The sequence below is a fragment of the Pseudophryne corroboree genome, chromosome 1 (genome assembly GCF_028390025.1).
Source record: "Pseudophryne corroboree isolate aPseCor3 chromosome 1, aPseCor3.hap2, whole genome shotgun sequence".
NCBI classification, from domain to species: domain Eukaryota; kingdom Metazoa; phylum Chordata; class Amphibia; order Anura; family Myobatrachidae; genus Pseudophryne; species Pseudophryne corroboree.
Window position 1 is genome coordinate 889,552,400 of NC_086444.1, and position 12,959 is coordinate 889,565,358.

General features: G+C 44.5%; 1 protein-coding gene across 28 annotated transcripts in view; it reads left to right on the forward strand.

Annotated features, from left to right (window-relative positions):
- The window catches only part of ANK2 (ankyrin 2), a 939,290-nt gene that overhangs the window by 713,086 nt on the left and 213,245 nt on the right, over window positions 1-12,959 (forward strand). For 18 of the 28 annotated variants that reach the window (XM_063920161.1, XM_063920164.1, XM_063920158.1 and 15 more), the window contains 3 exons: window positions 885-1,070; window positions 2,212-2,235; window positions 12,573-12,671. In XM_063920161.1, the coding sequence (XP_063776231.1) occupies window positions 885-1,070; window positions 2,212-2,235; window positions 12,573-12,671 (309 nt within the window). The remainder of the gene's footprint in view (window positions 1-884; window positions 1,071-2,211; window positions 2,236-12,572; window positions 12,672-12,959) is intronic. The other 10 variants (XM_063920170.1, XM_063920176.1, XM_063920155.1 and 7 more) reach the window with 1 other exon arrangement.

Below are 12,959 nucleotides of genomic sequence, written 5' to 3' on the forward strand. Positions count from 1 at the left end.
AATATCTGACAACCTCAAACCAGCAAATATTGTGGCGATATCTTGCAGTGTATGGCCACACAATACCTGGGTTCCTCCCGTGACAAGGAGACACTTCCCCGCTCCTCCCCTGTGAAGGAACAGGGGAAATGTCATGTGGTCGGCCATGGCAGTGTGTATACTGCCAGATGTGGTCGACCAATGATCGGACATGTTGGAAGATATCTTGTGCCCTGTGGATCAGGCTGATAATTACATAATGCATGTATGGCATTAGCAACATGTATGAGAGTAACATATTTTCATTGTCGGTTACTGAAAATGTCTTAGAGTGAAATATGATTAGACTAATACTGAGGTTTTACTGATTTGTGAGTTTGTTTGTAGACCTATTTAATACTTCTGTGTAAATCAAATGCAAAACAACATCTTAATTTTTTATGGCTCAGATTTATCAAGCCTTGGAGAGAGATAAAGTGGATTGAGATAAAGTATCAGCCAATCAGCTCCTAACTGCTATGTCACAGTCTGTGTTTGAAAAATGACTGATACCAGCTGGTTGGTTGGTACTTTATCTCCGGCCAATTTATCTTCATCCAAGGCTAAGTAAATAGACCCCAAAGTACCAACCAATCAGCTCCTAACTGTGGCTCAAACACAGCCTGTAACATGACAGTTAGGAGCTGGTTGGTTGGTACTTGTTTACCGTGCAATTTATCACTCTCCAAGGCTTCATAAATCTGGGCCTATATGTATGAAATATATGAAAGGTGTTTACACTTATTTTTCTCCTATTCATTACTATGACTATGACCATAGAGAAATCAATGCTTTAAAGCCTACAAAATGAGGAAATAACCAGGACGTTAATGCATAACATGCTTTGCAATGTTCTATCCTGTCAGGACGGCTTCACTCCACTGGCTGTTGCGCTACAGCAAGGACACAACATGGTGGTAGCAATTCTCTTGGAGAACGATACAAAAGGAAAGGTTAGACTGCCAGCTCTGCACATTGCTGCCAGAAAGGATGACACAAAGTCTGCAGCCCTCTTGCTTCAGAATGATCACAATGCCGATGTGCAGTCAAAGGTAAGATACACTCTTGTCTAACAAACAAAGCAACACTTACTGTATACTATAAATTCAAGAGACCTTTGCTTTAAAACAGACTTATTTCTGTGGGAGAACACTGTTCTGTGGGAAAATACTGCTCTGTGGGAAAATACTGCTCTGTGGGAGAACGTATCACTGTTTGGTGGGAGAATACTGCTCTGTGGCAGAATACTGCTCTGTGGCAGGATACTGCTCTGTGGGATAACATATCACTGTTCGGTGGGAGAACACTGGCCCTCATTCCGAGTTGTTCGCTCGCAAGCTGCTTTTAGCAGCATTGCACACGCTAAGCCGCCGCCTACTGGGAGTGAATCTTAGCTTATCAAAATTGCGAACGAAAGATTCGCAATATTGCGAAAAGACTTCTCTGTGCAGTTTCTGAGTAGCTCGAGACTTACTCTTCCAGTGCGATCAGTTCAGTGCTTGTCATTCCTGGTTTGACGTCACAAACACACCCAGCGTTCGCCCAGACACTCCTCCGTTTCTCCAGCCACTCCCGCGTTTTTCCCAGAAACGGTAGCGTTTTTTCACACACTCCCATAAAACGGCCAGTTTCCGCCCAGAAACACCCACTTCCTGTCAATCACACTCCGATCTCCAGATCGAAGAAAAAACCTCGTAATGCCGTGAGTAAAATACCAATCTTCATAGCAAATTTACTTGGCGCAGTTGCAGTGTGAACATTGCGCATGCGCAATTAGCGGAAATTCGCTGCAATGCGAAGAAAATTACAGAGCGAACAACTCGGAATGACCACCACTGTTCTGTGGGAGAATACTGCTCTGTGGGAGAACACTGCTCTTTGTGAGAATACTGCTCTGTGGGAGAATACTGCTCTGTGGGAGAACACTGTTTGGTGGGAGAACACTGCTCTGTGGGAGAACACTGTTCTAAATCTGAACCAAGTACATACTTTTTACATGTTAAGATATTATAAGACAAGCATTTTATTTTTGTATTGATTTGTTAAGTACTGTAGTATATACAGAATTGTAATAGAAATGCATACTCTACGAAATGACTGCAATGGCCACTGGCAATAGTGCCTGTATGTTGAACGTTATTACATCCCAAGTGGTACTAATATGTGCTCTTTTTCCAAACCATGCTACGTCAGATGATGGTGAATAGGACGACAGAGGTATAAACATAATCCATTATTTCTTGATAATATTTTGCATGCAAATAGTACTGTTATTTTGTGTGTACAGGTTATTCCCCATATACCTATATACAGTAGCTGTACAGTGCATACTTCTGCACACTACTGAAAATGGAACATTCTTTCTACATGGTGATTGGAAAGTGACTGGCTTTTCTGAATGTTTCTGTCAGCGTAGCAGAAGGATGGTGGGAGATTTGAGGGAGGAAAGAGTGGGTGGGATGGAAAAAGGGATGATGGGAGAAGTGAACATTGGATGTGAAAGATGATACTGTGTGAATTGGAGTGAACAAGTACATGTACTAGATGGTAGATGAAGTTACTAATGACTAATAAGGGCAGGAGGCAAGATACAACAATTCATTTGTGTCATGTTTTCAGTAAATCTTTGGTATCTTTGTTATATTTTCATTTTAAACAATTCTTGCTTTTAATTTAATATTTAGAATGCAGGTTTCTCAAAAAAAGTTCAAATAATTATATTTTACCTTTAATATAAAACCTTCCTAGAACTTTATTATAGTTTCTTGTACTCAAAAATAGGGGTGGCCAAATGCCACAAGGGTTGTGGCCACTGAAAATAAGGGTATGTCAGCATGACACACGGCCCATTTCTCGTCAGTCTAGGTACATTCCTGTACATTCCAAATGTACCTTACCAATATCGTGGTTTCTCACAATGAGGAACCTCTGAAGAAATGTATCCTCCCTGGTCAGACATCGTCTTCACTGTTTGTGTAGGAATATTACCATGGTCATCATAATACAACAGAGGGTCAACCAGACTCATGCCACCAGTATCACCTTCTACCCAGCATCTCTCAGCTACATCATCATCTCCCCCCTGCTTTTCTCAGCTACATCATCATCTACCAGCAACACCATCATCTCCCCCCTGCGTCTCTCAGCCACATCATTATCTCCCCCCTGCGTCTTCCAGCCACACCATCATCTCCCCCCTGCATCTCTCAGCCACACCACCACCTCTCCCCTGCATCTCTCAGCCACACCATTATCTCCCCGCTGTGTCTCTAAGCCACATCATTATCTCCCCCCTGCATCTCTCAGCCACATCATTATCTCCCCCCTACGTCTCTCAGCCACACCATCATCTTCTCTCCTGCGTCTTTCAGCCGCGCCATGATCTTCCCCCCTGTGTCTCTCAGCCACACCATCATGTTCCACCTGCATTTCTCAGCCACACCATCATCTTCTTTCCATGTCTCCCAGCCACACCATCATCTCCCCCTGCTACTCTCAGCAACATCCTCATCTCCCATCTGCGTCTCTCAGCACAGCATAATTTCCCTCCTTCGTCTCTTAGCCACACCATCATCTCCTCGCTGCTACTCTAAGCCTACACCCTGTAAATCTGTGTCTCTCAGCTTGTACCCCCCTTCACTCTTTGTCTCTCAGCTTGTGCCCCCTTCACTTTGTCTCTCAACCTGCCTACCCTCTTCACTCTCTGTCTTTCAGCCTGTATCCCAGCCTCCCCCCACCCCTCCTTCACTATGTGTCTCTCAGCCTCCCTCCACCCCTCCATGACTCTGCCCCTGTTCACTGGCATCCTGCCACTCTCACCTTTGCTTCCTTTCTCTATGAGTGGACAGTGAAGGCAGGCAGATGCTGCAGAAAGTACACAGTAAAGCAAGGCAGCAGGCTTTTTCTTCACGTCGCACGACAGAGAGTGGTGCATGATGTGATGTTGCATTGCACTCCCAGCAGCTCCTGGGTAATTGTAGGAGCTTTGGCGGTGCATAATAAAAACTAATAGCGCTGCTGCAGGGTGGTCGGCCCGGCGGTACGGCATACCAGCTGCCAGTTTCTTAATGGTGCGCAGTGCCAGCCCGTACTGCCATACTAGCAGCACTGGCATGTACATGACTGCGATGATACGCTCATGGGTTCAGCACGTTGTATATGACACAAGCTCCTATATATCTCACCAGCATCTTTTTCACAGTCACCACCTGAAATTTTGGCTGCTGAACAAGGATGCTGTTAGTGTATCATTGGTCATAATGTCGGCAAATATGATGTCTACATTGCTGAAATGTCAATTTCATAACTATCCTTCACACTGATAATAATGGGGACTGCGGTCTGCAGCCCTAATTAGCCTATTGCAGGAGATTTCTGCATTAGGCTGTTGTATCATAGCTGGTATACATAGAATTATGCAGAAATTGTAGTTTCTCCATCATTTTAGAAGGAATGGGCATGATAAATAGGCTGGATTGCTGGACATCTGACATTAACAGAACATTATCAAAAACATAAAAACAAAAGGAAAACGTTTTATTTTATATTCCAGCATTGACCTTAACTTTAACCTGCATTTTGCTGCAGTGCATATAAACAGCAACAAAGAAAGCATGTGAGCTATATTCTACTTATCTGTTGGCTCCACTGGATATACTGTATATGCATTATTTGTTTTTGTTAATGTGTGAACAGTAATGACTAAGGATATATAATTCAGCATACAGAGAGCTATATAGCTCTGTGTGAAGGAAATGCAGTAGAGAGCTGGTGCTGCATTGCAGGGAAGCTGGATGAGCAGATATTCTGTACGCCCATTCATTCCCTGCGTGTGCCTACGCTTGCAGGCAGTAATACTGCACATACAAACAGTTACAGTGCTGACAGCAGCAAGCACAACCAAGGCAATTCGTAACCCTACAAAAGAAATAACATATTACACAAATGAACCACATTATAGCCGTCCATCTTTGTTCATTTTCCTATAGCTGTCTTAAAAATAAGTAAATTTTGCTTTGTGGGAATGTAAGCAAAAGGTCAATTATAACAGTGTAGACATTCATAATGTTATATCGGCATTGTTAAAATTTCAGCAGGCAACGTTTCGGCATTCTCATAAACAGGTGAAATGTCAGCATTGTCAGAATGTTGACATTAGGGTTAGGCTGCAGGCGGGAGGGTTAGGTTAGACTGCCGAGGTATTATAGTTAGGCACTAGAGGGAGGGTCAGGGGTAGGGATTAGGGTTATGCCGGTGGATTGGAAGTCTGACCCATAAGGAACATAACCGATGGGGGCTGCTGTAGCTGCCTGGAGAAGATAAGTCACAGCTGGGCCACCTAGGATGAAAATGTTGGCATTCTAACATGTCGAAATCTCATCACTGTCTACATGATAAATGTTGACATGGTCATCGTCAACATTATGACCATGCCGACATTATCAGGTCGACAGTATGACTGTTGAAATATATCCAACCCCTTCTGTGGAAACATAAAATACCCATGAAGGGTTAGGAGCCAACTATCTCTACTTCTCTCGCACTCAGGGCCTAATTCATGTTTGGATGGGATTGTACAGCAGCAAAAAGCGGCTGTGTAATTCTGCATAATTAAAATTCAAGTGCAGCAGGTGACATCTGTATGAGATAGATGCCTCCTGTTAGCATTAGCGAGATCCAAGTGCTGCGTCTGAGGATGCAGCCTTGGATTACCATCGCCATCCGCATTGTTTCCAGACAACGTTCAGCTTTTCCAGGACGCGGTCACTTTTTGCGGTGTTTCCAGACAGCGGTCGCCATTTGCGGTGTTTCCAAGCAGCGGTCACCATTCACAATGTTTCCAAGCAGCAGTCAGCCTGCTTCACTTAACGCAGGCTGGCCATCAATACAGATACCCAGGTCTAGTACACCTGCGACGACGCAGACTCTGGACCTGTCACGCCTTCAAAATGGGGGCATCATGGTCCCATCATGAAGAACAGTGCCAGGTGCCACCTCCGCTCCGTCTCCCAAGCGCTGCAGATTATGAATCTTTCTGCAGCTGACAGGGGGCTGCGAGCGATATCACAAGACCTATTCTGCACATGTGCAGACCCTACACTATCGAATTTGGACATAAACCACTGGGTGCGCATACAAATCTTAATTAGGCCCTCAGTCCCTGCACCACTGTAGTTTACAGACTAAGGGGTGTATGTATCATGTTTTGCTGTTTTCTATCTATTTGCAATGTCTCGCCTATTTGTGTCAAGAATGTGGGGCAATTCATTGTAAGGGGCCTATTCATTAACAGGGCCCTATTTGCCCCTGATAATTAAGTATTCAACTCCCCGTGAGTTGCGTTACTTTACTACCAAAGCAATTCGGTAATTCTCTGGTGCGGGCACAGCTGCTCTGAAAAAACAGCTGACCCCCTCGATCTCTAAGACTTGTACTGAAGAAGTGGAGGAATCAGACTGAATCCATCTACACAAGTCGGCACTTTTCCCATAGGAAGCAGCGGGAGTCCTGGAACCAACACCATGTGAACATTCTGTTGGTTCCTGTTGCAAATTCCGAAAACTTTCAATTTTTTTGAGATTGCTGAATGTTAGGCGGCCCCATCGAACCCATAAGGAATCATGAATATGTCTCTGTATCTACTGGAGAGGTGCTGGGGTACTGTAAGTCAGGTAAAGAAGTTTATATTCTTGGTCTCATCAGCTTCATTCTGATGCGATGTTATCTTATGTGTGAAAATGGGTGTACCTGCTAGATAGTTCCTGATGTCATGGGAATAGTCCAGAGAGTAAGCTAACAGCACCCCTCCTTAATGTCCGTGCCTACATGTCAGTGGCTGCACTTGAAAGCTAAGCTTTCGTAGCTCCATAAATAAAATAGTAGACTATAGAGGCCAAACACAGCTTGTCCACCTGCCTTGACATTACCTCTCGTCTCCTAGTAACACGCCTGACACTCCTCCATTGTACCCTCCATTAGTCACCCCCTGTTTGTGTCTGTGGTTCTCTGATCTCCAACTATGTGCCTGGCAAAATTCAGTTAGTGGAAACTTGACATTGGCGCACACTGCTGATAATTATGGGAGGAAAACCTCTGTGGGGTGTGAGCAGATATGAACAAGATAACCTGTCAACTAACTTGCGTTGCATTAGCCCTGATGGAAACTCATCCCAAATTTAATCCCCCACATCCAGGAAAGCTGTGAAGATATCGGGTTCCAAATCACTCAAGCTTGGTGGTAGATGAAAAACCAACCGGGGTTTATTGACAGAATAGGTTATAACACAGTTCAGCACACTTCTGTAATCCAATTCCACATGACAATTCCCACCACAATCTCCTGACAGAACATTACTTCTTAGTCTGGGAGCAGAGAGTCTCTTCTAGCAATACAGAGTCCCAGATAAATCCAATATATTGGGTCCCCAAGCAGATCCCTGGCAGAACATTACTTCTTAGCCTGGGATCAAAGAATCTCCCTTCAGCTCTCTGGGTAGCTCTACTTATACCTCCAGAAGCTTCATATTGCTGGGGTGTGTGTGACCTCTGTGTCTTAGGATCTTACAGCATTGAAAAACAATACATATTCTAATCAAGGTGATTACATCAGTCAGAGAGCCACCCTGTCTGGTCAGCTCACTTTTGGACAATAGGGAGTACACAAACATGGACAATGGTACCTTATATGACTCAACCTTTGAGTGTCCACTGTGGTGTATGAAAACATTAGGAAACTAGGTCTAACATAACTGCATTATCTAAAGGGTAACAGATAACATAACACAATTGCATATATTAGCAATATTTAGGTTGATTTAAACACAGTATTGGGTGAGCAGCAATGGACATGTTATGGAGAATGAACAAACAGACGAATTGGATGTATATGTATATAGATATGGGTATAAAAAGTACATATTTGACACGGGAAATGAGGCATAGCTATATTTATTGTCACAGACCTCAGTTCCTCACATTTCTCTCCCACTTTTTAGACCCAATGTCCCGGCAAGTTGCAGGTAAAGTTCTCAATGTCCAAGTGAGGAAGTTGGGATAATCCAGTAAGTCTTTCCTTAGGTTTGGTGAGAGGGTGATTAGCAGTTCAGAAGTTCCTCCACCACTTTTAGGCCCTGTGCCTGGGCAGTACAAACTAGCTGGCACTTTAACCCCACCTGGGTCAAAAGGACTGAAAAGACCTTTTGGGTCTGGTGGAATTATGATTAGCAACCCACAATTTCTCAGTTCTTCACCAGATTCCAAATTATATGTCCCTGGTAGCAAATAACTCTGGTCCCAAAACATACTTGTAAATGCCTGTACCTCTCCCACTCGTTCCGTGGTCTCCCACCTGAGAACAAGCAAATAGTGGGATGCTGGCTGAGAGCAGTTTCCCTCCTGGTGGTGCATTACATCCCTCGCCTCTGGCACTTCAGGAGTGGGTATTTTATCCATGTGTCCCAAACATAAATTTGTCAGTTGCATAAGGACAGGCAGATGCTGGCACTCTGCCATGGCCTCAGATACAGTGTGGGGCTCTCCTCCATCCTCCTCGGATTGCATGCCCAAAATCTGTCCAATGGCAGTAACATGTTGGGGCTCCTGCCCTATTGCCAAAGGCAAATTGAACATTGGCTGCCGGGAAGTAGCAAAATCCAACAATTTGTCTCTTAACTCTTCCCCCTCAAAAGCCACTTTCACTGTTCCCACGGATAATTCCCCATGTGGCTGCAGAGAAACTAACAGGACTGACTGATCCCTGTCCAGGTCTTCTCCCTCAAAAGCCAATCCCCCCTCCCCCAAACACAACACTGTAAATGGCTCAGTAGCCAGGACTGGTTGGTGCTCATATGAAGGATTCCCTTGGAGGCTCTTTTGCTCGAGTAGTGGTCGGGTGATAGTGGTGACTTCTTCCTCAATGTCTCGCTGTCACTCTGCGATGGTTTCTATATACTCCAAGGCCGCAAATGGCCAGTTGTAACACAGCTCAGGCTGGTCACAGACTGTTTCACTGCGACATTCCCCCAGGGAGAAGAGAACGGGTTGCAGACAGTGCTTCCTTGCATCCACCTGGTCAAGGTCATCCTTTTCCAGTGTAACATACTGGGCAGACAGTTCTTGGCACTAAGTCCTCATCTTCCAGCTAAGCAAAAGGGAAGTTGTAGTGCACTTCCTCCTGGGGTGCCTGGATTGTGATCACTGCTTTCTTCACTTCAACGCGTGCTTCCTTCCGTATAGAACACTGGGCACCTTCTTCCCTTGGGTTTTGTTAAAAGCTGTTGCAGATGGTGCCCTTCCGCATCCACCCTGTAACACTGGTCTCGCCATGCTGGGGTATCCAGGGGCCCCCGATCCAATGCCACTTCCTCTGGCTCTGTCCGGGAAGACAATTAACTCTGCACTTGCCCTTCCATCTCTGTATATTGTATCCTTTGTGTCATTTGGGCCACTGTGGCGATCACTTCCTCCCTGAATTCCACAAACTCTGGCTCCCCCAGCAGATTCCATGTGGCTGCTTCACTTCTGCAGTCCATGAATGCATTCCCCAGATGACACAACTTGTCCTCTATGCTGGATACTCTCCACCTGCTGATTACCCACCGAGCTTCATTCCAGTACTCCCAAATGTACTGCATCTTGGTAAATATAAATAACATATCCGGCTTCCCAGCCAGCCAATATGCTGACGAACTTCCATCCACAAGCTCCACTACCCTGGATCCATTACTGGTCCCCTCTGCTGAGTCCTGGACCATATCCTCCTCTTCTTCCTCATCACAAGGGAGCTCAAAGTCCGATTGAGCCAATTTTCCAATTATGGACCCCTTGGTATCCACTCACTGTGTTGAATACAATTTTTCTTGCATGACACAGTTCTTGCAGGTCTCCCTTCTTGTTGTATCGGTAGCATAGCGGGGCCGACCATTGCCTGCTGTGGTTTATTCCTTATTCTGCTGGTGTCTTGAGTGATCCCACAGCTGCCGCCAAATGTGAAGATATCGGGTTCCAAATCACTCAAGCTTGGCGGTAGATGAAAAACCAACGGGGTTTATTGACAGAATAGGTTATAACACAGCTCAGCACATTTCTGTAATCCAATTCCACATGACAATTCCCACCACAATCTCCTGACAGAACATTACTTCTTAGTCTGGGAGCAGAGAGTCTCTTCTAGCAATACAGAGTCCCAGATAAATCCAATATATTGGGTCCCCAAGCAGATCCCTGGCAAAACATTACTTCTTAACCTGGGATCAAAGAATCTCTCTGGGTAGCTCTACTTATACCTCCAGAAGCTTCATATTGCTGGGATCCTCTGTGTCTTAGGATCTTACAGCATTGGAATACAATACATATTCTAATCAAGGTGATTACATCAGTCAGAGAGCCACCCTGTCTGGTCAGCTCACTTTTGGACAATAGGGAGTAAACAAACATGGACAATGGTACCTTATATGACTCAACCTTTGAGTGTCCACTGTGGTGTATGAAAACAATAGGAAACTAGGTCTAACATAAATACATTATCTAAAGGGTAACAGATAACATAACACAATTGCATATATTCACAATATTTAGGTTGATTTAAACACGGTATTGGGTGAGCAGCAATGGACATGTTATGGAGAATGAACAAACAGACAAATTGGATGCATATAGATATGGGTATAAAAAGTACATATTTGACACGGGAAATGAGGCATAGCTATATTAATTGTCACAGACCTCAGTTCCTCACAAAAGCAATAACAGGTGAAAATCATAAATGCTTTGAAAAGTTTTAAAATATTTTCTTTTATTTATTTATTATTTTTCATCTATTTGTAATAGGCTCAGTGACATGCGCATGTCTTTCCTGCTCATAGGCCAGTACCTCAAGCTTACTCCCTCGCCAACATTTACAGCCAGACCCTGAATGCATTATTAGACTGCATTCCCTTTGCCTAACTTTCCTTAATTTAGGGTCTAATTCATGTTTGTATGCAAATGCAGTTACATTCGTAATTATCTAGGCTCTGGAATTGCTGATGTTAGCAAGTGAAGCTGCCTCCCAGGAATGAAGATACGCCCACTGGAGCCATCACAGACTCATTCGCAATTGCGTACACATTCTCAGCCTGTACACAAATAGGAGAACATCGACTGCTAGGGTTGCCCTATGGCTGCACAGACTGGATGCGACAGTAGCAACAATGAAGCTATGGCCCTCATTCCGAGTTGAACGCTCGATAGCTGCTTTTAGCAGCAATGCAAACGCTAGGCCGCCGCCCTCAGGGAGTGTATCTTAGCTTAGCAGAAGTGCGATCGAAAGGTTAGCAGTTCTGCAACTAAAAAATTTCATGCAGTTTCAGAGTGGCTCAAGGCTTACTCCTAGCTTGCGATAACTGCAGTCTGTTTAGTTCCTGGTTTGACGTTATAAACATGCCCTGCGTCCGGCCAGCCACTCCCCCATTTCTCCAGCCACTCCTGCGTTTTTACCTGGCACGCCTGCGTTTTTTAGCACACTCCCTGAAAACGCTGAGTTGCCGCCCAGAAACACCCACGTCCTGTCAATCAAACAACGAACACTCGAGCGACTGAAAAGCGTTGCTCGAGCTTGTGTAAAAATACAGTTTTGTGTGAAAGTACTTAGCGCATGCGCGCTGCGTACAATGCCGTTTTTCAACCTGATCGCTGCGCTGCGAAAAACGGCAGCGTGCGATCAACTCGAAATGAGGGCCTATGTTTCTCTGATGATCGCAGCTGACTGCATATACACGCCTGTGTTTTTGTTGCAACTCCCCGATAACTCCATGTTAACACCTTCAAATGGTCACTTCCTGTCAATTACTTTTCCATGAAATCCTCATTGTGAACAGGATCGCTGCAGCACTTTAGCACATGCACAGTGCGATCGCAGCACAAGCACAGACTGCCGATAATCTCTTTATTGCATGAACATCGGCCATTACGTACAAACATGACTTAGACCCTTGGTCTTTTGCTTCTTTTCTGAAATAGATCTTGTACTTGTTCTCTGTAACTGTTTCTCAAGTATATTTGGCTGATTGCTGCCTAACACGGGTGTAGTACGGTATGCCGGCGCTCGGGCTCCCGGCGACCAGCATACCGGCGCCGGGAGCCCGACCGCCGGCATACCGACAGCGGGGCGAGCGCAAAGGAGCCCCTTGCGGGTTCGCTGCGCTCACCACGCTGCGGGCACGGTGGCGCGCTAAGCGCGCCACACTATTTTATTCTCCCTCCAGGGGGGTCGTGGACCCCCACGAGGAAGAATAGCTGTCGATATGCCGAATGTCGGGATTCCGGCACCGGTATACTGTGTGCCGGGATCCCGACATTCGGCATACTGAAGACCACCCGCCTAACACAATTGTCTTATTTTACATACTCATTGTGGACATCAAAGTCATAATATTCTTTTTTGTATTCCACAATGCTTTGTTACAGTATATATATATATATATATATATATATATATATATTAATATTCATGATATTATTATTATTATTATTATTATTATACTACTATTATTTTCTTATTTTATTGAATTTTGCAGAGTGGCTTCACACCGTTACACATTGCTGCACACTATGGAAATGTAAATGTCGCCACGCTTTTACTCAACAGAGGAGCCGCAGTGGATTTTACAGCAAGAGTAAGAATCCATGTTTTAATAGTTGGAAGCAAGTTATGTTTCTTGTAATATTGGCTGCATTGTAAACGTTAACAATGGGAAGTTGTAAGTAAACTAAAAACTAAGGGGTTATATTATTCGCAGCAATTTTTAACACAGAAAAAAACGTGTTTTTATCACGATTATTGTCCGATGGTCATTACCAGGCTATACAGTTATAGCCCTTTTTGTTATGTGCACACATTTACTCGTTTTCGCATGAAAACAGGATCTGCAAAAAGCTTCGGCCCTATTTGTTTTCGTGGCAGT